The 25,186-nt window shown below is 36.3% G+C and overlaps 1 protein-coding gene across 1 annotated transcript in view; it reads right to left on the reverse strand.

Annotated features, from left to right (window-relative positions):
* Positions 1-25,186, reverse strand: part of WDR44 (WD repeat domain 44) — a 93,558-nt gene that overhangs the window by 62,142 nt on the left and 6,230 nt on the right. The window contains exon 2 of the mRNA XM_086388273.1: positions 2,426-2,459. Coding sequence (XP_086244399.1) covers positions 2,426-2,459 — 34 coding nt within the window. The remainder of the gene's footprint in view (positions 1-2,425; positions 2,460-25,186) is intronic.

Raw genomic sequence — 25,186 nt, forward strand, 5'->3', positions numbered from 1 at the left:
GGATCTCCTTGCAGTCCAAGGGACTCTCAAGAGTCTTCTCCAACACCACAGTTCAAAAGCATCAATTCTTCGGCACTCAGCTTTTTTCACAGTCCAACTCTCACATCCATAAAAACCACTGGAAAAACCATAGCCTTGACTAGACGGACCTTTGTTGGCAAAGTTATGTCTCTGCTTTTGAATATGCTATCTAGGTTGGTCATACTTTCCTTCCAAGGAGTAAGCGTCTTTTAATTTCATGGCTGCGCCTAACATATAATGCTTTCCCATTTTTTCTCTATCTACCTATGTAAATATCTCCCAATTTTCAAAGCCTAACACAAGTTCTAACTCCTCCCAAAAACTTTTCTCTGCTATTCCAGGTAACACTGCCCTCACCATTGCTCTACCTTCCCATTCCCCCTCCAAACTCCTTGTAGTACTTAAGATCTATTCCAGTCTACAAATATCAATACCTCATCTATTATCCCTTCTTATATATAGCTCTCTTCTGTGAGCTTGTAAGTCATCAAAAGCCGGGACTATATCAAACTTTTCTTTAGATTGCTTAAGATATCAACAGATATGCTGTTATACACAATAAGCACTCAATAACCCATGTACATCCACATCATAGAATATTACTTAACAACAAAAGGGAATAAACCATTGATACAGGCAACAACTTGGATGGATCAACTGAGCCAATCTCAAAAGGTTACATACTATATGATTCAATTTTTAGGACATTCTCAAATGACAAAATTATAGAGATGGAAAACAGATTAGTGGTTGTCTGGGATTAGGGATGATTGTGGGGGAGGTGGTGGGTATGACTTTATAAAGGAAGATCTCTGTGGTGATAAAATCTCATTTGATTGTGGTACTGGTTACACAAATATACACAAGTAATAAACTGACACAGAACTATATACTTATACATCAGTATAAATTCTTGGTTTTGATATTATACTATAATTAAGACATAACCATTGGGAAAAATAGGTGAAGGATAAAAAGGACTTCTCTGTACTATCTTTGCAGCTTTCTGTGACTCCATAATTATTTCAATATAAAAAGTAAAAAAAAGAAACAAATATCTAACTTCATGTTTATTTACTAAATATGTACATTTTCTACCTAATTTTATTCAAGCTAAGGACAATCTATAATTACTGAGATAAAATAAATTCCCCAAACCTATTTGTGATAACCTAAAAATATCTTAAGATCTAAGTGGCTTTTAAAATCTACAAGCATAATCAGCAACAGTCTGTGGATAGGGGACCGGGAGGTGGAGGGTGAGGAATGGGAGGAAAGCTACAATTTCAACCATCTTCTTTTTGCACTGAGTGAACTTTAACCATGTCCATGTATTATTTTTTAAATGGTTTTATTAAATAGCTAATATAAAAGGATTTTTATAACATATAATGACTAAAGAATTATGATATAACCTTTTTTAAGTACTCAGGTTAATAAAAAGAAGTCTTATTATTAGCTTTCAAGTCTCCTGTATATCTTTCTCCATTTCCATTACATTCTTTCCCCCCTCAGAGATGACTGATATCCTAAACTTTGTGTTTATCATTCCTTGCTGTTCTTTAATTTTATTCTGCTTGTATCTCTAAACAATATATGCTTTAGTTTTGCATGTTTTGAGCTGAATATAAATGGAATCTTACTGCACATATTTTTCTGTGACTTGTTTCCCCCCTACCTCGACACCATGGTGCTGAAATTCATCCATGTTATTGTATATAACTAATTCATTCATAACCACTGTACAGAATATTCCATATGAATATCCCATAATTTATCAAAGATATCAGTATCCAATGTATATAAATAGAAGGTAGAGACACTGGAACTGAAAAAAAATTATAGCATGTTTGAGATTATACATACATATGTACAGACATACACACGAACACTACCATATACAAACATACACATACAGTATATATTCTATTTGATGTAAATAGTTCTGTTTGGTGATATTCTTGTATTTAAAATGGTTCTCATTGGCATAATTTCTCAGTATCAAATTTCTTTGCTTGAATATAAGGCTAGGATTGATTTTTATATGAGGTTATGATACCAAATACATGTGCCCATAATAAACATACTAGTGTTTTGGTTACTTTATAAAATATACACACGCACAAATACAAGTGTTCCTTTATTCTAAAAATTATAAACCAAATAAAAATGGGTAGAAATCTACAAAAGACTTACAGTCCCTTCCTTATAGTACAGTATTTAACTAGGTATTTCTAGAATACTTAATCACACCTCAAGTAAGATACAATGATAATATTACTTAGCAAAAAATAATAGAAAGCAAAAGCAAAAAATGAGGAATTACATAAAAAAGAGAAAAATGAATGAAAAGTGTATGCGATTTGTAGAAATACACTTATGACTTTCACAAAGCACAACTTACCTTTAATGCCGAAATCCCAACTTTTCCTGGATACCTGTTCAGAAATAAAAGCAAGAAGGTGTTGAATAGTGGCTATGAGAAGGGAAATCCTTCTACACACTCATTAAAGGCAAGTCCATATTTTTAAAAACATTTATATATTTTGTCAATTAGAAAACTCTTCTATACATACAGAAGATGTAGAAAACATAAAAAAGTAAAGAAGAAAATTAAAGTGACCCATAGTCTTACCACCAAGAGATCTGAGTTTGTATCTTTTGTCTTCCTAGACATATAACACTATAATTAGCATTAATATGAATATAATTTTGTACTCTTCCACAAATTTCTTTAGAAGTGGAAATGCAGCTCAAAAGTATACAGGCTTTTCAGTGTTTGGAGAAACTCTCAAATTGCTCTCTAGAACAGTTGTGCCAATTTACTCTCCCATTACTCTTCATCTCTGTTTCTTAATAACCTTGACAAAAATGAGTGCTATTTTAAAATATTTAGAAAATTCAATAGGCAAAAGTATTCACTGCTGTCTTAATTTGTGCTTCTTCAATTTATAGTGACGTGAAGTGAAGTGAAAGTCACTCAGTTATGTCCTATTCTTTGTGACCCCATGGACTATACAGCCCATGGAATTCTCCAGGCCAGAATACTGGAGTGGGTAGCCTTTCCCTTCTCCAGGGGATCTTTCCAACCCAGGGATCAAACCCACGTTTCCCGCATTGCAGGCGGATTCTTTACCAGCTGAGCCACAAACGGAAACCCAATGGATGAAGTTTCATATGCATTAGACATTTATGTTACTTTTAAAGAGAGAACACCCATTTTTGTTCATAGCTCTTTTTTGGTTTGTTTTTTACTACAACAAAACTCTATTCTTAAATACAGGCTACTTTAGATATGATAATTTTAAAAAGTAACTTTTCACCAATTATTTTCACCCCCCATATTTTTCTTCAAATAGGAACAATTTTATACCTGCTTCAAAACATGAAAGAGTGACATACCCTTACAGCTGCTTATTATATTTCAGGGTTACACACTAAGAAGCTTTTAAATCATAAATATTAATAAGCCATTTCTAAATTTTTTAAATGCAGCAATCACAGATGATACAATTTTATGTAGAAAGGTGCCTTCAAGATCTATCTAGCCATAGAGCCTCTTTTTATAGGTAAAGAAACTGAGGAGCTAAGAGACTAAATGGCTTTCCCCAATGTCACATATTTAGTTAGGGGCAGAATCAAGAGAAGCATCAAGTCCTACTACCAAGCTTCTCATGTGCCAAATTGAGTAATCTTTGACCTCTAATCAAAAGTGTGATTAAAAAGTTACTTTTGCCACTCAATAGAAAATCATCCCCTTTATTCAATGAACATTTATGAAACACTTACTATCTATCAGAGACTAAGGGTAGGAAAATGATTAAGACACAATCCTAGTTTAGGGGTTTTTTAAAGCTTGTTTAAAAAAAAGAAGGTAGCTGTATAAAAAAATAGTGCCTGCCCACTTAATTGCAGAGCCTGGACAATATAATTTCATCTTAATAAAGGATAATTTCCAGGAACAAAAATTTTTTTATCCCCAATTACCTGTTTTCCCTGGCAAACATTTACTGCTCAGTAACAAAATCCTGTTTATCCAGAGGTGATTAGGACCAAGGCTATTCCAATTTTTAAATAAGGAATCAAGATTCTACACAAAGAATGTGCAAAATAAGACAAGTGCAATCAAATCAGTAACAAAAGGTTAAAAAGCAAAAACAAAAAACCTTGAAGAGGCTCAAATTCCCATGTAGCACATATTCTGAACTCCAACCAAGAAGAAAATCACCTACCACAGAGGTACAGAGACAAGAGGAAGTAAGATTTTTTCAAAAAACTTAAGCCCCATATGAGGTAGAGAAGGAAAGAAAAAGAAAATCTGCCTTCCTCATAACTTCCACTTTGAGAAATCTGATCAGGTTTTTTAGCTGTCAAAAACAAAAACAAAAACAAAAACAAACAGAATAGGGCACCACATTTTTCTCTCTTGTATGTAACTGGTTTCATAAAGAGCTCTAAGTTATAGATCAGTTGTTGACATACAAGGAAACAGTTCTGACTGGTTCTGGTGGAGCTTTACATATAACTACATACAAAGTATAAAAAGTAATTTATTACTTCCTTTTGAAAGCCAAGGGAATGTAGTGAAAAGAACATGTGCAGATAGATGTTGCTTGAATATTGTTTCTGCCGTTTACCTTATGTGTGATCTTGATCAATTCATTTAATTTCTCCAGGCCTCAATCTCCTCCTTTGGAAAAGGGGTAAAACCATCTACACTTCATAGGATTCAGTGAGAGAGCACATGGGGCGCACACAATAAGCTGTAGTTTCTTTCCTCAGCAGCTTTGAATTGCTCCATTGAAACTCACAAATAATGAGTGTCACCAAGTTTCTCCAAGGGACTTTGGCAGTCTGTCAGTAGTGAGCAGCCTGAGACCAATTTCTGGATACAGAAAAGACACCCTACAGCCCATAAAGCTCCAGCCTATTTAACAACAGGGAACATGAAAAACACCAGATTATACTGAGCTGGGGATTAAATGGGATCCTGCTTGCATTTTGTGATGTCATTAAACAAAAAACTAATAAGAAAAGCCACTCATGTTTGAAACATAATGTAAATATTAAAAGGTTGCTAAGGTTTTGGTAGGTAGTAAAATACTTTGTAGCTTCTTCCAGTCTGATTAAGCCTGAGTTTGTCTTTAACAGGTAGTCTGTAAAACCAGATTTTTTTGTGATAAATTTTTTCATCCATTTATTAGCACCTAGTAAAACCTGAAAGCATATTTATAATTTGCAAAGTTAGTTAAAATGATTTGTATCATGTGCCAAAATGTGGAAACAACAATTCATTTCACCATAAGAAACAGTAAATCATTATTTAGTATTCCCACATGAAAAATTCTTAATAGGGGCCTTGTAATAACAATTATACAATGGCCATCAGTTATTAAGCATGTGCCAAAAACTGCGCTAAGACTTGATTGCTTTAGCTTCTTTAGCCCTCACAACTTTCCAATGAGGTATATTACCTTCCCTGTTTTACACAAAAAAACCCTGAAGCTTGGGTCAGATGGGGTAACTGCACTGCTAGTAAATAACTGGGCCAGAATTTGACCCTAGGCAGTGTGACTCTAGGGTCCACTCTCTCAACTACATTGCAATGTTGCCTTTTTTCTGTGTAAAGCCTTAAAAGATGACAGTTATGAGAATATTCTAAGCAGTGCTGCGAATGAACACCAAAGTAAAGGTAATTAGCGTTGCTTCTTGGGTTGAACTAAACTAATTAAGTCAAAGGCTTGAATCCTGATCTGCCTTTAACAACTACAATTAACATCTAATTGATTTGGCACTGCTAGGAAATGAAATAATGAAATGTTCCATATAGAAAACTGCCAGAGAAATGAAGCTTCTCTTTTCAGTGCCAAACTTCTGAAAGTGTTTTAATTATTTTTGAATTTCAAATTTCAAAAGCAGCTTGTAAATAAGTACATTATAGGCTAAGCCTTGCCATTTCAGTAATCTTGCCCTTGAAAATACCTTCTTAAACGATATACATTTTTCCCTTTGCTACTGATTCAGAATAATTATGCTCAAATACTACACTATATTTTAATACAGTAATGCCCTCCAGGGACTGTAAGGCACAGAGGATTTATGTGCCTTCACACTACAGGACCCTAGGCTACCATGATTGGAATGTCTGGGTTTTATAGCTTTACATCTCCCTCCTCAATGGAAGTGGTCACTTCATACAGTTGGCCATGTGCCTGCCTTAAAAAGCTCTCCTCCCCCTCCCTTTCTATCTTTTGCTTTTAGTCTGGGAAACCGGGTTTTTAAAAATGGAATTGTAGGGTAAAGAAAGAATCCAGATATTATGAGGATCTCCCTAGACAACCATTCAACTCTTATCTGTAACTCAGTCTATACATTCAAAGTAGAGATAATATTATACTGTTTCAGAGTGATTATGTGCCTAAAGACAATTTATTCATGTTCGAGTTTGGGGACAGGAGAAATAAGGGACTAGATCAAGAAAATTTAGTTCTACTCTTGGCTTTCCCAACCAACTAGCTGCAAGACCTTTAAGCAAGGGTTTTCAGAGTTCTGTAATTTTAGGAAAGTTTATTTTGAGACCCTTCATTAGTTTGGGAGTGAAGATGTAATTTTTATACCATGATTAATGATCTAAATTTTATACCCTCTGATTTTCCTTAAATTTGAGATACATCATAGAAAACATGAACATAAGCCAGCACACACACAAACATCCAGAAATGTCTGGTAAATACGCTGATACACCTAGTTAACTAGAAAAATACTCCTTCAAACTTTTCTGTACATACTAAATATTAGATTCCTCCTATTTAAAGGTTAAGGTTAGTGATTCTTCCCATAAAAATTCCCAACTTTCCCATACAAAAGTAAATAAAGTAATTTTTATTACACCCCATACATGTGAGAAATTTTTAAGAAAACCGAAGTAACAGGTAGATATATTTAAATATTGGTAATTTATCACACATTTAAACAAAACTTTTAGAAACCAAAATGAGAACTTCAAAAGTTCAATTTTCATTTCAAAAGTTTTTACCATAGGTTATTTTTAAATCAAATATTTTTGACACATTTAAATATATGATTAACAAAGCTTCACTGAAATAAGAAATGTGCTTCTTACAAAGCTGATCAAAAATATGACTTTAATGGGTGAAACTACCTTCATCACCTGATAGCATAAAAAGAATCTTCCAACATATTCTTACTAATTACAAATGCAGTAAATCTTTGATTTTGCAGCATAGTTTCTGAAATTAAAGACAATGTCTATCAATGGTACTATTAAACATGAAAACAAACAATTTCTGAAACAGCTTCAAAACAGAGTCTAAGTTAAAAAAATACTGTTATTCTACTAAACAAACAAACAACAGCAACAAAAAAAACCCCACATGGCTTACAGATCAAATACTGATTTTTAGTGTAGCCTGCACTCACGTTTTGAATATAAAAGCAATTTTAAGGTTAGCATTTCAGCAACTTATAATACAGACAGAATATTTTAATTCATTATATCCTATTTTCTGTAAAAAGTTAATTTCATGCACTCACTACATTGAGTTTATACTAACAAACCTCATGTTTGAATATAAATCAATGTGTGACAGATGCTTTCTCCCATTCCTATCCATTTAGCATTTTAATTCTAGAGTTTTCCTTTTGCAGCTAGGGTATTTGTGTTCAGTACCAAACAGTAAGGATGTAACAGAAGCAGAAGAGATTAAGAGGTAGAAGAATACACAGAAGAACTACACAAAAAAGGTCTTAATGACCGGGATAACTACGATGGCGTGGTTACTCACCTAGAGACAGAGATCTGGAGTGTGAAGTCAAGTGGCCCTTACGAAGCATTACTATGAACAAAGCTGGTGGAGGTGATAGAATTCCAGCTGAATTATTTAAAATCCTAATAGATGACACTGTTGAAGTGCTGCACTCAATATGTCAGCAAATTTGGAAAGCTCAGCAGTGGGCACAGAACTGGAAAAGGTCAGTTTTTCATCCAATCCCAAAGAAGGGAAATGCCAAAGAATGTTCAAACTACCCTACAACTGCGTTCATTTCACATGCTAGTAAGCTTATGCTCAAAATCCTTCAAGCTAGGCTTCCGCAGTACGTGAACTGAGAACTTCTGTACAAGCTGGATTTAGAAAAGGCAGAGAAACCAGAGATCAAATTGCCAACACCTGTTGGATCATAAAGTAAGGGAATTCCAGAAAAACATCTACTTCTGCTTCATTGACTACTCTAAAGACTTTGACTGTGTGGATCACAACAAACTGTAAAATTCTTAGAGAGATAGGAATAGCAGACCACCTTATCTGTCTCCAGAGAAATCTGTATGCAGGTTAAGAAGCAACAGTTAGAACTGGACATGGAACAGCATATTGCGTCCAAATTGGGGAAGGAGTACGTCAAGGCTGTTTATTGTCACCCTGCTTATTTAACTTGTATGCAGAGAACATCATGCAAAATACCGGGCTGGATGAAGCTCAAGCCGGAATCAAGATTTCGGGAGAAATATCAATAACCTCACATATGCAAATGATACTGCTCTAATGGGAGAAAGGGAAGAGGAACTAAAGAGCCTCTTGAGGGCGAAAGAAGAAGGTGAAAAAGCTGGCTTAAAACTCAACATTTAAAAAACTAAGATCATTGGCATCCAGTCCCATCACTGCAGTGATGGAAAGCAGTGACAAGTTTTATTTTCTTGGGCTCCAAAATCACTGGAGATGGTGACTGCAGCCATGAAATTAAAAGACGCTTGCTCCTTGGAAGGAAAGTTATGACAAACCTAGACTGCATATTAAAAAGTAGAGACATTACTTTGCCAACAAAGGTCCATATAGTCAATGCTGTGGTTTTTCCAGTAGTCATATATGGATGTGAGAGTTGGACCATAAAGAAGGCTGAGTGCCAAAGAATTGATGCTTTCAAATTATGGTGTTGGAGAAGATTCTTGAAGAGTCCCTTGGACTTCAAGGAGATCAAACCAGTCAATAATAAAGGAAATCAGTCCTGAATACTCATTGGAAGGATTGATGTTGAAGCTCCAATACTTTGGTCACTGGATACAAAGAGCTGACTAATTGGAAAAGACCCTGATGCTGGGAAGGATTGAAGGCAAAAGGAGAAGGGGGTAGCAGAGGATGAGATGGTTAGATAGCATCACCAAATCAGTGGACATGAATCTGAGCAAACTCCAAGAGATAGTGGAGGACAGAGGAGCCTGGCGTACTGCATTCCACAGGGTTGCAAAGAGCTGGAAATGACTTAGCAACTGAACCACCACCACCAATGCAGTTTAGTATCTACACAACATTATTTTTAAAATGCTACACAGCATCAAAACATTGCTCTGGTCATTTTGCAGAGCAGTATAGGAATTATTTTTTCTTTTATTAACTCTGACCTGATCCAGTGATAACTTTCAGACACCTTAGGTAAAATTTTACTAGAATAATAAGGTCATTACTTCCAAAGGTAGGTGCTAATCACTGGGATTTGGATCTGACGACAATAATTACAACTTATCTAAAAGCTGTTCACTAAGTTTCCATAGAAAGCTAAATGTCAAATCCTTTCAATAATACTGCATTCAATTCAAAATATGCAAGCAATGCAGTATTTTATTTATAACTCTCTTAGCTTGATTTTGTTGTTTTTGAGTCGCTAAGTTGTGTCCTAATCTTTGCAACCCAATGGACTGTACCCCCCAGGTTCATGGGATTTCCCAGGCAAGGATACTGGAGTGGGTTGCCATTTTCTTCTCTGGAGGATTTTCCCGACTCAGGGATTGAACCCATGTCTCCTGCATTGGCAGGTGGATTCCTTAACGCTGAGCCACCTGGGAAGCCTGAGCTTGATTTTGCAACTTGCTAATAAACCTGACTCTCTAATTTACCAATGTTGAGAACAGTGGGCTTCCCTCATAGCTCAGCTGGTAAAGAATCCGTCTGCAATGCAGGAGACCCTGGTTCGTATTCATTCACTTAATAGAAACAAAATCAATCCAACAGAAAATGCAGAGGCTACTTTTAAGGGATTTTGATACAACATAACTGAGTTTTCTGTCCCAGGTGTTAAAAGTGAGCATACTACCTATAGATACTACCTGGTGTTAAAAAGAAATTTAAAGTAATTCTTTCCAAAGTCCTAAAAGGATTTTTTTTTTTAGATCAGTAAGAAGGTAAGAATATATATTTCTTCAGTGTTTGAAGGAAGACTCATTTAGACCACTGTCTCAATGTGAGGAAAACAAGGCTGAAGAAGGTTAAATTAATACCTTCATTCAACATTTACCTACTGCTTACCTCGTACCAGCACAGGGCTAGGCACTGGTTGGAAAGTAGTGAACAAGGCAGACAAGGTCACGCTCTCCTGCTGCTGCTGCTGTCGCTTCAGTAGTGTCTGACCCACAGTGACCCCATGGACTGCAGCCTACCAGGCTACTCTGTCCATGGGATTTTCCAGGCAAGAGTACTGGAGTGGGGTGCCATTGCCTTCTCCCACGCTCTCCTAGAGCTACACTAAGATGAGGGTCTGATTAGGTCTAGGACCCGGGTCTCTTTACTGATTTGAACAACACATGCAGCCTGTCAGTTTACCCCACAAAGTCTAAAATCTCTTCCTACTTTCACACGGGCAGGTAGCCAGTCAAGTGAAACTGGCCATTTATTAAAGTCTTAATTATCTAAAAGTGCCACCACAAATTCTCCAGTGAAGATTTGGGGGTTCCCAAAGACTGAAAGGGCACCATGACACCAATCTCAAAGTAGAAAGGCTGTAAGTTTAGCTACTTAGTAAAAGAACATGAACTGGAATCAGGATACCTGAGTTTTAGTTATGAATCTGCCAGTAACAATGTATGTGAACATAAAAATTATTTGGGGGCAGTTTTTCCAACCTTTAGTTATGGCTATTTCAAGCATGTACAAACTGGGATAATATTATGAACCCATATGTATAAAATGTTGACCATGGTCAATAGTGATCAATATCAATATGCCTCCCTCCACTCCCTTGCCAGATTATTTTGAAGCAAATCTCATAAATTATTTAATCTTTACCCATAAAAATTTCAATATGTATCTAAAATATAATTATAACACTATTATCAAATTTAGCAATTCCTTATTATATACAGTAAACATTCAGGTTTCCCAGATAGTCTCAAACTTTTTCTTACAGTTGGTCCATTTCAATCAATATCCAAATAAGCTACATGTGCCATAATCAGTTGATATGTCTCTTTCAATCAGTAGGTTTCCTTTCATTTTTTTATTTTTTGAAGTTCATGTATCGAGGAACTAGGCTGTTCATCCTAAAGATGATTTTTTTTTCCGGCAGTGAAACTATTGTGTACGATACTATAATGATGGCTACATGCTATTATGCAGTTATCCAAAACCATAGAACCTATAACACCAAAAGTGAACCCTAAGGGAAACTTTGGACTTTAGGTGATTATGCTGTGTCAATGGAGGTTCATCAGTCGTAACAAGTACCACTCTGGCGAGGGCATGTTGATAATGGGGGAGACTATACATGTGTTGGGGGAAGGGTGTGTGGGAAATCTCTGTACCTTCCTCTCAGTTTTGCTGTGAATCTAAAACAGCTCTTTAAATAAGTCTTAAACAAACAAACAAAAACACTAGGTTGTTCACCCTGCAGAATTTCTCATTGTCTGAATTTTGTTGACTGCATCTCCATGGCGATATGTCATAAGGAATATTTTAAAGGAGAACATGCAGAAGAGATTGGAGGGATGGAATGGACACACACCCAAGGAAAAGTACAAAAACCTATAAGAACAGTATCAGAAAGACTGTTGCTCAGAATGTGAGAAGATTTAAAAAATACCAGAGACAGTTTTTCATTATTTTAATTTATATTAACAAGAGTACCAAAAATAAACTGCAGTCTGCTTATACGTGGATAAATTATATAATGTAATAGGCTGGGCTTCCCTGGTGATTCAGACGGTAAAGAATCCGCCTGCCAATGTAGGAGATGCGGGTTTGACCCCTGGGTCAAGAAGATTCCCTGGTGAAGGAAATGGCAGCCCACTCCAGTATTCTTGCCTGGAGAATCCCATGGACAGAGGAGTCTGGCAGGCTATCAAATCAGACACGATTTGACTGAATGTACATATGTGAAAGATATATTGATTATTTTTCTTTCCAATTAAGATTGCTGATAGTCAAACCAGAAAGGGAAAAATAAATTATAGGATGAGGAAATCGAATTCCAAAGCACTCAAAGAGATAAAAATACCTGGCTACTCTAAATGAGTTCAGTTCTTCTATCCCAGACAAATTATATCCTAGCAAAAGCTGAGAATTTATGGAGTTCAATCTCTAAAACCTCTGAAGAATCAGAGTATGGAAGAGGATATTAGGAAAAACTTTGGTGGTCAACACTGGAAAGCAGGTAGTGCTACAAACTATAAACAAATTCACTTGATGTCAATGTCAAGCAAAATTCTTAAACACATGATGAAATAAATGTTTTAAGGGCCTTAGGTGTAGGGAAAAGATACTCTTATTTAAGAATAAGCATTTGCAGAAAGCTAAACATGCAAAATTAATTTTCTTTTTTGATAGGGTTACTGGCCGAGAACATAAAGAGCATACCGTACACACAAAAAAATCTGGATATTTTTTTAAAAATTTGTACTAAATTTTATAATTCTCTCAAGATATCCTTTTAGACAACAAAGGGATGTAGTCTAGAATACACTTAGGTGGGTTTATAACTGGCTAAACATAACTCAAGGTGTGCTGATTAATGGATCAATGAAAAACCATAAGGAAATATTAATTTTTTTTGTGCTCTATCCTACTTGATGTTCTATTCACTTGATGTTCTTAATGTCTTAAATGAAGAAACCGATGGCCTATCTACCAAATTTACAGATGGCACAAAGTTGGAGGGCTTAGGGAGTATACTAGCTGACAGTATCCAAAAATGTATTTCAACAGGTCAGAACCACTGGCCAAATCTTAACAGAATGTAATGTAGTAGGGATAAATGCAAAATGCATGACTGGGGAGATGTGATTTAACAAATCACATGAAAACACTCAGGTACTTTTGTTGACTGCTCAGACAGAGTAAAGGCTGTGATATGACTGCTGAAAGAGTCATAAAAGACTGCTATGACTTCAGCATATGACTGCTGAAAGAGCTAGTGTGATCTTAGGCTGAACTGCATGCATTCGAAGTCACTTCAGTTGTGTCTGACTCTTTGCGACCCCATGGACTGTAGCCCTCCAGGTTCCTCTGTCCATGGGATTTTCAGGCAAGAATATTGGAGTGGGTTGCCATTTCCTTCTCAAGGGTATCTTCCTGACCCAGGGATTGAACCTGTGTCTCTTATGTCTCCTGTATTGGCAGGCAAAACAAAACTATTATGTCCTGAACAAGGCGGGGGTAAATTCTACTCTACTTCCCACTAATAACAACACACTTTAGAATATCACGTGTCACTGGGATGCCATATTTTACAAGAAACATAAAATGGAACATATCCAAAAGAGAAACCAATTTGGTGAATGTTTCAGAAACTGAGTAGGATGATACAAAGTACTAAGGACGGCTAATCCAGAGAAGATAAGACAGAAATGACTGCCTCTTGACTTTTTTGACTTTGGTTTTATTTTGGAAAGTATAAGCAGTGAAACTTTGCATTTGGCTAATTTTCTTAGTCTGTCTTAATTTAACTTTTAAACTGTTATTATATATTTTATATGTACAAGAGTAAAATGTAATTATGAAGCACAACAAATAAACTAAACTGTGACTCACTAGGTTACCTGAGAGTGAGAACAGCATCAAGATCAGAGCAGCTACTGTGTGCCGTATTCTGATGCCTTTGTCTCAGAGGGAACCACTAGCCCAGATCTGACTTACTGTTCCCTTACTTATTTTTAAAATGCCATGTATCTCTGAACAATATACTAAGTTTTGTTATTTCTGAGGTCTGTTTTCAGGAATGCACTTACAAAGAAAAAAAGAGCTGGACTCTTAAAATTAACATTGCAAAAATCTTGGTATTCATGCCAGAGTAAATAAAGGCGACCCTTGTCACTACATACTCACTTGTATTTAAGTCTCACAACTGTGCCCATACCTACTAGTCTCCTTCTGCTTCTCCTCCACCTAGGGTTGCCACATTTAGCAATGATAAATATAGGTAGCTCAGTTAAATTCCAGTTTAAGTATGTTTATCTGAAATTAGGGTTTAACTGGGAGGCCTGTATTTTATCTGGCAACTCTACCCTATCCCTAAATTAATTAGGTGGACAATTAATTCTATGATCTGTTCATTTGTGATACAGGAACAAAGTGGGAGGATTTGTATGGCCAATGTCATTGTATAAATATTAATCTAAGTATTAAACAGCATTTACTGGCTGGGGAAAAAAATAGAACATCTGTGAATTTAGTCAAAGCTTTTCCAGACAATGCATTCAGTAGACCTAACCAAATGCAAATATTGTATATACACTATTATATATTTTTCAAAAACACTCTGTGAAGAATAGGAAGGTGTATTATTAACAGCTTCATTATTTTGACTTATATCAAATCCCTCAAAAAAACCAAGATGGCTACTGTAACAAACTGATAAATCTCTTGAAATGTAAATTGACTTATAACCATTATTTATAAAGATATATCATTTGAAACTGTCCTCATGTTAAAAATGAACTTAACCTATATAGGTCAAATAAAGATCAGCAGTCAACTTTCTGGATAAATATCAATTAAAATTATGTTGTCATTAAAAAGGGATTAGGTTACTGTATTTACAAAGTCATAGGGGCTTCCCTGGCGGCTCAGATGGTAAAGCATTGTGGGAGACCCTAGTTCGATTCCTGGGTCGCAAAGATCCCCTGGAGAAGGAAACGGCACCCCACTCCAGCACTCTTGCCTGGAAAATCCCATGGATGGAGGAGCCTGATAGGCTACAGTCCATGGGGTTGCAAAGAGTCGGATACGACTGAGTGACTTCACTTTCACTTTATAAAGGGGATATCAGAAATATTTCAGATATTTTTCAATATTTTTCGATCAAGAAAACTAATGAACCTTCTACGATATGAGGTAGAACCTGCTTTTCAATTCTGTTTCAACATCTTCCCACAACCTGAAGCACGAATAGCTCCTATATTTGAATGCCAATCAATACAAGTGTGCATTAAAAACACATATAGATTAGACTCCTCAAATAGAAGCCAGTTGCATTCCCTTCCCTGTCTTACTGCAAAATCCACATTTTGAAATCAGGTATAGACATGGCTGACTACTGCAGGAGTCTAACTTATTTTTCACAGCTTCAGCAAGTGGTTTCTCTCTAGGCAATCACCGGATCACCTTTTCCAACTTTTAAACTCAAATATTCATCACTCATGCGCTAAGGCTTTAGGATAATTGGTGCTTAAAAGTCCACTTTAAAAAAGAACATTGAATTTCTGTAATTTCAAAGAGGCAGATCCCATAAACCATTCTACCTCTAGTTTCTCACCCTTTAGCTATAGACAGATCCTTCTGCCTTTGGGGTTTGGTGTTTCTCTTACCTCTTACCTGAGAGTTATCTGAAAAAAACAAAACAAAACCTGTAAGCCTTCTGAGAATAGGGTTGAAGGAATGTGCAGACTAAACCTGACACCTGCTTCAGAGTCAACTAAATAACTAGGAACTCAAAGACCCACTACACAAAATATAAGAATTTAACATTTAACATCCCTATTTCTAGACTTCTGGATGAAATTGGGCAACACAGAAAAATGGTTTAACAAGGTCTTCTTTTCTTTTTCTGTCAGTAAAAGGACTCATTTTTTATTTTAGGTTCTGAGGAAAAAAAGTAGTTGGCTCTGAAGAAGCCTTTTGCCAGGTTGCAAAATTCCTGACAGATTCTTAAGGAGGTTAAAAAGAGTAATGACACGGAAGGAAGGAGTATAGAGTGAGTCAGTGAGAATAAAGCTGGTGGCTTGGCAAACACTTTTCTTATAAGAAGGTAACTACCAAGGTCTTAGTGGAGAATTGCCCCATAGCTTGATTTTGTTTTTATCCACCTTTTTTTGCCTTTGCCATTGGAAAATATAAAAGTAGGATGAGCTTAAGCAGTACATCAACGAACTGAATCAAACAGAGCAATGAACAGCTCACCTGCACAAAGGTTTGGGATTCTAAGGTCCTTGAGGTGAAAAGGAGATAAGCATAGATAAGGCCCTAGCTAGCCATTAAAATAAGCAGGTAATTAAAGGGTTTTGATTTCCAAAGCCCAGCAAGCTGAAATACGAAGATCTGATGGCAAACTAAGACCAACACAAAAGTGCTCAGTCTAAACTAGTAATCAGAGAGGTTCTGGTGCTCACAAAACACTGACATGAGGATTTCTTCCCACTTAGACCAGGCAAGAGAAAAACAAAAACAAAGCAAAAATCAAAAGCAAAAGCAAAACCAAACCTCAAGTTGAACAAGAACAGTTCAAATTTAGAGAATAATATACTGGGTTTTATTTTTTTTTAATCTTGCTCTAAGTGCATAGTTTTTAAAAATTTGTTCACTGGAATGAAATTGTATACACTGATGCATATACATCATTAAATAAATGTATTTATTAATTAGTTACATTCTTATGGCAAGTTTTACTAGATTATATGCTAAGCATAAAAGTCCCCATAGAAGGAGGTTTCCCTTGATACATGGTAATTTTGGCTTATTAACAAGATTAATAAAAAATGGAGAATATACTTAAGGCAGTTATCTAACAGGGAATTAACCAAATCCTCAAGATGTGAATTAATACTTTTAATATTCTTTGAAGTGCCATTTTAAAGTACTATGAAAGTCAAGAAGCAGAATGTGTCTAAAATACCTAATGACTATTTTATCACTGATATTAACAGAAATAGATGGTGAGAAAGTTTGGCACAATGTTTCTATGTTTTCTGAAAGTGGATTTTGTGGCAACATTTGTAAGTGATCTATAATGAAATCAAAGGAAACTTTATAATGAAATATAATTCCAGCCATATATAAAGTAATTACAAACTTGAAGTGGACCTTAAGCAACTAAATATTGTCTAAAATGACAAGCTGATTTTTCAAAACTGATATATGTAATTCATGTAGTTTTATGTCATATTTCTGAAAGAACAGCTTCATAATCTATTTATTGATAAAATAACAGAATAATCACTTCTCTAGGCCTGCTCAAGAATTCTAAACTAAAAACATTCTACCCTGCACATTTACAACCATTCAATAAATACTCACATTCAAACAGTAACTCCAGGGTAGGGCAGCTATATCAACGTTCCAAACTGTCAAACTGGGTTAGATAAAAGTCACATCTATTAATGATTTAAAATAATTTCTAGAAAATTGCAACAGAAACAGATGGCTAAATTTACAACTATCTGGAAAAGTCAATACTAATGCAATCGTGCTAAATCACTTTGTAACTTTCTTAGAAAGTAAACAAGATTTTTGTCTACAGGCCACTTTACAGAAGCTTTATCAAGTTAATGTACTAATATGATTTTTAAGTTATCTAAAACATTCATTGGTGTACTAATCTTAAAAATTAAATGCCAGTAACTTCTAAGGTCACCTCACATAAAAGTTAAGAGCACTAAAGAAACTGTCACAACTCCCCTTTTCAAAAAATGTAACTAAATCCATTATATTATCAATGAACTGATTATTCAGACTTTGAGATTATTTTTCTTCTTCTGAGTTCACTGCTGCTAAGTCACTTCAGTCGTGTTGGACTCTGTGCGACCCCATAGCCCGCAGCCCACCAGGCTCCCCCATCCCTGGGATTCTCCAGGCAAGAACACTGGAATGGGTTGCCATTTCTACTTATCACCAAAGACTGGCAGAGGAACAAAAAAAAAGTCAAACTAAATCACACACAAAACATTACTATTATCTCTGATAAAAGATTTGATGGGAAAGGAAGTTGTAAACTAACGACTGAACTGAGGGCTTGGTGTAACTGGTAACATTTAATTATTCATATTTTCCCTCAATATTATGAATAATGGAAAACGACATATTTCAGTAATTAAGCATTTTAGTCTATAAATTCTACTTTTACGATTTATCTGAATTTCTACTTCTGCATTCTTTAATGAAGGTGTATTTAAAACTTGATCAGATCAGATCAGATCAGTCGCTCAGTCGTGTCTGACTCTTTGCGACCCCATGAATCACAGCACGCCAGGCCTCCCTGTCCATCACCAACTCCCAGAGTTCACTCAGACTCACATCCATCGAGACAGTGATGCCATCCAGCCATCTCATCCTCTGTCGTCCCCTTCTGCTCCTGCCCCCAACCCCTCCCAGCATCAGAGTCTTTTCCAATGAGTCAACTCTTCGCATGAGGTGGCCAAAGTATTGGAGTTTCAGCTTTAGCATCATTCCTTCCAAAGAAATCCCAGGGCTGATCTCCTTCAGAATGGACTGTTTGGATCTCCTTGCAGTCCAAGGGACTCTCAAGAGTCTTCTCCAACACCACAGTTCAAAAGCTTCAATTCTTCGGCGCTCAGCGTTCTTCACAGTCCAACTCTCATAGCCATACATGACCACAGGAAAAACCATGGCCTTGACTAGACGAACCTTTGTTGGCAAAGTGATGTCTCTGCTTTTGAATATGCTATCTAGGTTGGTCATAACTTTCCTTCCAAGGAGTAAGCATCTTTTAATTTCATGGCTGCAGTCACCATCTGCAGTGATTTTGGAGCCCCCAAAAATAAAGTCTGACACTGTTTCCACTGTTTCCCCATCTATTTCCCATGAAGTGATGGGACCAGATGCCATGATCTTCGTTTTCTGAATGTTGAGCTTTAAGCCAACTTTTTCACTCTCCACTTGCACTTTCATCAAGAGGCTTTTTAATTCCTCTTCACTTTCTGCCATAAGGGTGGTGTCATCTGCATATCTGAGGTTATTGATATTTCTCCCAGCAATCTTGATTCCAGCTTGTGTTTCTTCCAGTTCAGCGTTTCTCATGATGTACTCTGCATAGAAGTTAAATAAACAGGGTGACAATATACAGCCCTGACGTACTCCTTTTCCTATTTGGAATCAGTCTGTTGTTCCATGTCCAGTTCTAACTGTTGCTTCCTGACCTACATACAAATTTCTCAAGAGGCAGATCAGGTGGTCTGGTATTCCCATCTCTTTCAGAATTTTCCACAGTTTATTGTGATCCACACAGTCAAAGGCTTTGGCATAGTCAATAAAGCAGAAATATGTTTTTCTGGAACTCTCTTACTTTTTCGATGATCCAGCGGATGTTGGCAATTTGATCTCTGGTTCCTCTGCCTTTTCTAAAACCAGCTTGAACATCAGGAAGTTCACGGTTCACGTATTGCTGAAGCCTGGCTTGGAGAATTTTGAGCAGTACTTTACTAGTGTGTGAGATGAGTGCAATTGTGTGGTAGTTTGAGCATTCTTTGGCATTGCCTTTCTTTGGGATTGGACTGAAAACTGACCTTTTCCAGTCCTGTGGCCACTGCTCAGTTTTCCAAATTTGCTGGCATATTGAATGAAGCACTTTCACAGCATCATCTTTCAGGATTTGGAATAGCTCAATTGGAATTCTATCACCTCCACTAGCTTTGTTCGTAGTGATGCTTTCTAAGGCCCACTTGACTTCACATTCCAGATGTCTGGCTCTAGGTCAGTGATTACACCATCGTGATTATCTGGGTCATGAAGCTCTTTTTTGTACAGTTCTTCTGTGTATTCTTGCCATCTCTTCTTAATATCTTCTGCTTCTGTTAGGTCCATACCATTTCTGTCCTTTATTGAGCCCATCTTTGCATGAAATGTTCCTTTGGTATCTCTGATTTTCTTGAAGAGATCCCTAGTCTTTCCCATTCTGTTGTTTTCCTCTATTTCTTTGCATTGATCGCTGAAGAAGGCTTTCTTATCTCTTCTTGCTATTCTTTGGAACTCTGCATTCAGATGTTTATATCTTTCCTTTTCTCCTTTGCTTTTCACTTCTCTTCTTTTCACAGCTATTTGTAAGGTCTCCCCAGACAGCCATTTTGCTTTTTTGCATTTCTTTTCCATGGGGATGGTTTTGATCCCTGTCTCCTGTACAAATCTCACGAACCTCAGTCCATAGTTCATCAGGCACTCTATCTATCAGATCTAGGCCCTTAATTCTATTTCTCACTTCCACTGTATAATCATAAGGGATTTGATTTAGGTCACACCTGAATGGTATAGTGGTTTCCCCTACTTTCTTCAATTTAAGTCTGAATTTGGCAATAAGGACCACAGTCAGCTCCTGGTCTTGTTTTTGCTGACTGTATAGAGCTTCTCCATCTTTGGCTGCAAAGAATATAATCAATCTGATTTCAGTGTTGACTATCTGGTTATGTCCATGTATAGTAAAACTTGATAAAATATTCTAGAAAAATCTCAAATTACCTAGAATGCTTACTTATATAAAACAATCTGTAGGCCAAGTTTATTATTAAAAATATTACTCATCCTTATTTCCACCTTAAATACTAATTATTGAGAATATTATTTTTTCTAATTAGCTACTGGAATGCATTTTCCCCATTAATTTGATAGCCAAAATGTTTGACCAGCTGGAAAATATTAAAAACCACCACATGCATTCATTGTGACTGCTAGAAAACACCTCTGAGGAGGAAGGGGGGGCGGGGAGAAACATTGTGTTTCCAATTAGCGACTTGTAGCTAAAAATATGAACCAGAGTTATACTGCAAAAAAAAAAAGGAAAAAAAAATGTGGTCTAAACAACTAACAACAACCTACAAAACAATTACAGAAAAGAAAAATCTGGGATCAAGACTTTTTGATGAAGCACAGAAGTCCAAATCAGCAATGTCTCACATCTTGAGGAGTTTTCCCTTAGAACATAGAAAGAACAAAGAACATACCCTTTGAAATGTAGTAGCAGTGTCTGGGATTCCAGCTTTTTCAGAAGCAAGGTCATTTTCTGACCTAGCTACCATAGCATAATCACTTTCTTTAAAGCATAAAAAGAAAAGCATTTAAAATACTGCTTTTTGTTGTTTTCAAGAGTGAATTATACATATCCAACTGGCAGGAGAGTCAGCCTCATCATTTTAATAATTCACATTTAAAACATATCATTGAAAAATGTTTATAGCTTAGAAAAGTGAAGTGGGAGGGACCTACTGTTTTACATCTTCATTCAAAATCATCATCTAAGTATCACAAACTAGTGAAATTCCACTTTTGCTAGCTGATTCCTATTTACCCTGAGCTGTTTATTTGCAAAATTAGCATAACTGTCCTGTCTCACAAAAATTGTCCTATCTTACAGAACTGCAGGATAGTCAGAAGAGATAAAGAAAATAAAAATACTTTGAAAATTAATGTCCAACATTAATCATTACCATTCTTTGTATGTTTAACAACATGCAGGACTATAATACTTCTTTCTTATTGGGAAGACATTCAATCCTGGGGGCGGGGGAAGTTGGTAACAAGAAATAGATATGATTGCAGGATAACTGGCAACACTTCCGAAGGCTTCACTGTTAACACAATATTTACTGAATACAGAATGTACCCAAGTTACAAAGGTCCTATAAATCTAAACCACCATCTTTGCCTCAGTCCCCTCCATTTCTTCCCTTCACTCTTATAGGAACCAGTGTTTACAGGAATGGGAAGTGCGAGTGAAGATCTCAGAGAAACCAGGAAGTTCAAAAGTACTGCTAGAAGAAATTGTGAAAGGAAGTGGAAAACCAAAGAGCATCCCTATTTCCACCTAGGATAGGTGATGCTTTTGAACTGTGGTGTTGGAGAAGACTCTTGAGAGTCCCTTGGACTGCAAGGAGAACAAACCAGTCGATCCTAAGGAAATCAGTCCTGAATATTCATTGGAAGGACTGATGCTGAAGCTCCAATACTTTGGCCGCCTGATACGAAGAGCCACCTCATTGGAAAAGACCCTGATGCTGGGAAAGAATGAGGGCAGGAGGAGAAGGGGATGACAAAGGATGAGATGGTTGGATGCCATCACCGACTCGATGGACATGAGTTTGAACAAGCTCTGGGAGATGGTGAAGGACAGGGAAGCCTGGCATTCTGCAGTCCATGGGGTCACAAAGAGTCAGACACAAATGAGCGACTGAACAACAACAACACATCAACTGCAGACATCTCTCTACCCAGGAAAATAAGGCAAAGGTTAAAAGTTAACAAACAGGAGCTTTGACCTGGGATAAAATAGGTATAGCAAAGTTCACTTAAAGGAAAAAAGACTGATCTCAGTACCTAGCTTTAATCTCTAAAGCCAATCCAATAAAGATAAAATGCCAATTGCATAATACTGACAAACCCACTCACTTTCACTCACAAAGGTACTAGTTTTATCAAGCTACCTATTCCTTCTGCTCACCTATTTTCCACTAATCCAATGCTCCACTCTACCTGTGACACTAACCAATCCCACTTACCAATGCATCTCCTATATCCAATTTAACCAATCTTTCCCTTATTCATCCCCAAAGACCCACCCATTCATTATATTTCATCCACCACTGTTTCTTCTCACTTGTTAAGGAAGAATAAATTATTACACCAGGGAATCTCTGTACTAATGACCTTGAGGTAAGCTAGGAAGGAGAAAGCTGGAGGTGAATGGGGTGGATCTGGGGCTGAGAAGAAATGTTCAAACCACCTGTCATTTGGGTAGATAAGCATATTTTAAAAGAGTGATTTTTTTTTTTTAAAAAACCACACAAATTGTTAATAGTACTGCTAATAACTAGAACCCTAACAACAGACTGGTTCCAAATAGGAAAAGGAGTACGACAAGGCTGTATATTGTCACCCTGCTTATTTAACTTCTATGCAGAGTACATCATGAGAAATGCTGGGATGGAAGAAAAACAAGCTGGAATCAAGACTGCTGGGAGAAATATCAATAACCTCAGATATGCAGATGACACCACCCTTATGGCAGAAAGTGAAGAGGAACTAAAAAGCCTCTTGATGAAAATGAAAGAGGAGAGTGAAAAAGTTGGTTTAAAGCTCAACATTCAGAAAATGAAGATCATGGCATCTGGTCCCATCACTTCATGGGAAATAGATGGGGAAACAGTGGAAACAGTGTCAGACTTTATATTTTTGGGCTCCAAAATCACTGCAGATGGTGACTGCAGCCATGAAATTAAAAGACGCTTACTCCTTGGAAGGAAAGTTATGACCAACCTAGATAGCATATTCAAAAGCAGAGATATCACTTTGCCAACAAAGGTTCATCTAGTCAAGGCTATGGTTTTTCCTGTGGTCATGTATGGCTGTGAGAGTTGGACTGTGAAGAACGCTGAGTGCCGAAGAATTGAAGCTTTTGAACTGTGGTGTTGGAGAAGACTCTTGAGAGTCCCTTGGACTGCAAGGAGATCCAACCAGTCCATTCTAAAGGAGGTCAGTCCTGGGTGTTCTTTGGAAGGAATGATGCTAAAGCTGAAAATCCAATACTTTGGCCACCTCATGCAAAGAGTTGACTCACTGGAAAAGACTCTGATGCTGGGTGGGATTGAGGGCAGGAGGAGAAGGGGACAACAGAGGATGAGATGGCTGGATGGCATCACTGACTTGATGGACATGAGTTTGGGTGGACTCCGGGAGTTGGTGATGGACAGGGAGGCCTGGCGTGCTGTGATTCATGGGTTTGCAAAGAGTTGGACACGACTGAGCGACTGAACTGAACTGAATAACTAGAAAAATAATTTCCTCAGTCTCCCAATTTAAACAAAGACGTTCAAAAACATATTTAAAAGAGGACTATGGATATTAAGTTCATCCATGGCTAGTCTTTGCAGTTCAAGATTGATGCCAGAAAGAACACTTTTACCTCTTCTCTTGAGCCTACTTAGTAACCAGGATGCCTGCTTCTGAGAAAATGGGTTTGAATACAGCTCTACATTCTATTTATTGGTTCTCTAAAGAGTTTGACCTGTGGTTCATAAGAATGCTCACGGTTCAATGAGTTTTTACTGGAACAGTCTATTACAATTAGTAGTGGTCAAGTACATTTTATACAGGTATGGCTTCCTCTGTATAGGCTGGATACTGGAAAACATTAAAGTTTCCTGTCAGTACTTTCCAAAATTTTTATGGTTCATCCTAGGCCTTAAAAAAAATTCTTATCCTCCCCCCTGCCTTTATTTTAAAAATTTTAGGGATTAGGGTCCTGTGGATAAAGTAAAACCTTTTCTGCTCTGTAGCCTATTTGTGCAATTAAAATAAAGTTCTCCTTGGGGCATCATCAGAATTTAGTAACCAGAGCTTTGAATAGGATAAACTAATCTTAAAATGCTTTAAACTCTTAAACCATTCAAATGATTTAAAAATAAAAATTCAAGCCAGGAAATTTTAATTTAATCATTTCACAAACTCACAAGCTTACTACATAATATTCTAATTTAGAAAGATAAACATTTCTTGAAAAGTACACAAAATATCTTAAGAGAAATTTTACTCTGATTTTTAAAAACACATTACTTCAAAACCAATATTGTAAAGTTAAAAAATAAATAAAATAAAATAAACAAGAAAAGGAAAAAAAATACATTACTTATGTTATTGTTATATATTGAAACACATACCAAAATTGGCTAAAGCATTAAAAGATTAACCACCTCAGTTAAACTCAAAGATTAATTAGGCATATTTAGAAAGATTAATCAGGCATATATTTATTACTACACCATATAATATTAACAAGCATGAGCACCAAAAACAAACATTAACACAAACATTATATAAACTACTATATGAACTATCAGTTTATATATCCTAAATATTTTTTCAACATTCTTATTTTTAGCAAGACAAACACATTTGTAACTTAACTATTTTAGTTATTTGAATTCTGAGATTTTTATGAGATTTTAAAAAATAGAACATAATAAAGACCCGTACAACTATTTAATCTTTATGTTTCTTTTCCCATTTATCAAAGGCTGCAAAAGAAAGATAAACTTTCCTATTAAACTTCTGAACTGTTTTCCCAAATTAGAATGAAAAGTCCAAACATTCTTTCTGCTATCTACAGAAATAATTTTTGGTAGAAGCCAGATTATTTATTTGTGAGCTGATGAATCAAGGTACTTTTAAGT

The sequence above is a fragment of the Bos grunniens genome, chromosome X (genome assembly GCF_055505025.1).
Source record: "Bos grunniens cultivar Pamir isolate PY7600 chromosome X, Bosgru_T2T1.0, whole genome shotgun sequence".
Lineage (NCBI taxonomy): Eukaryota > Metazoa > Chordata > Mammalia > Artiodactyla > Bovidae > Bos > Bos grunniens.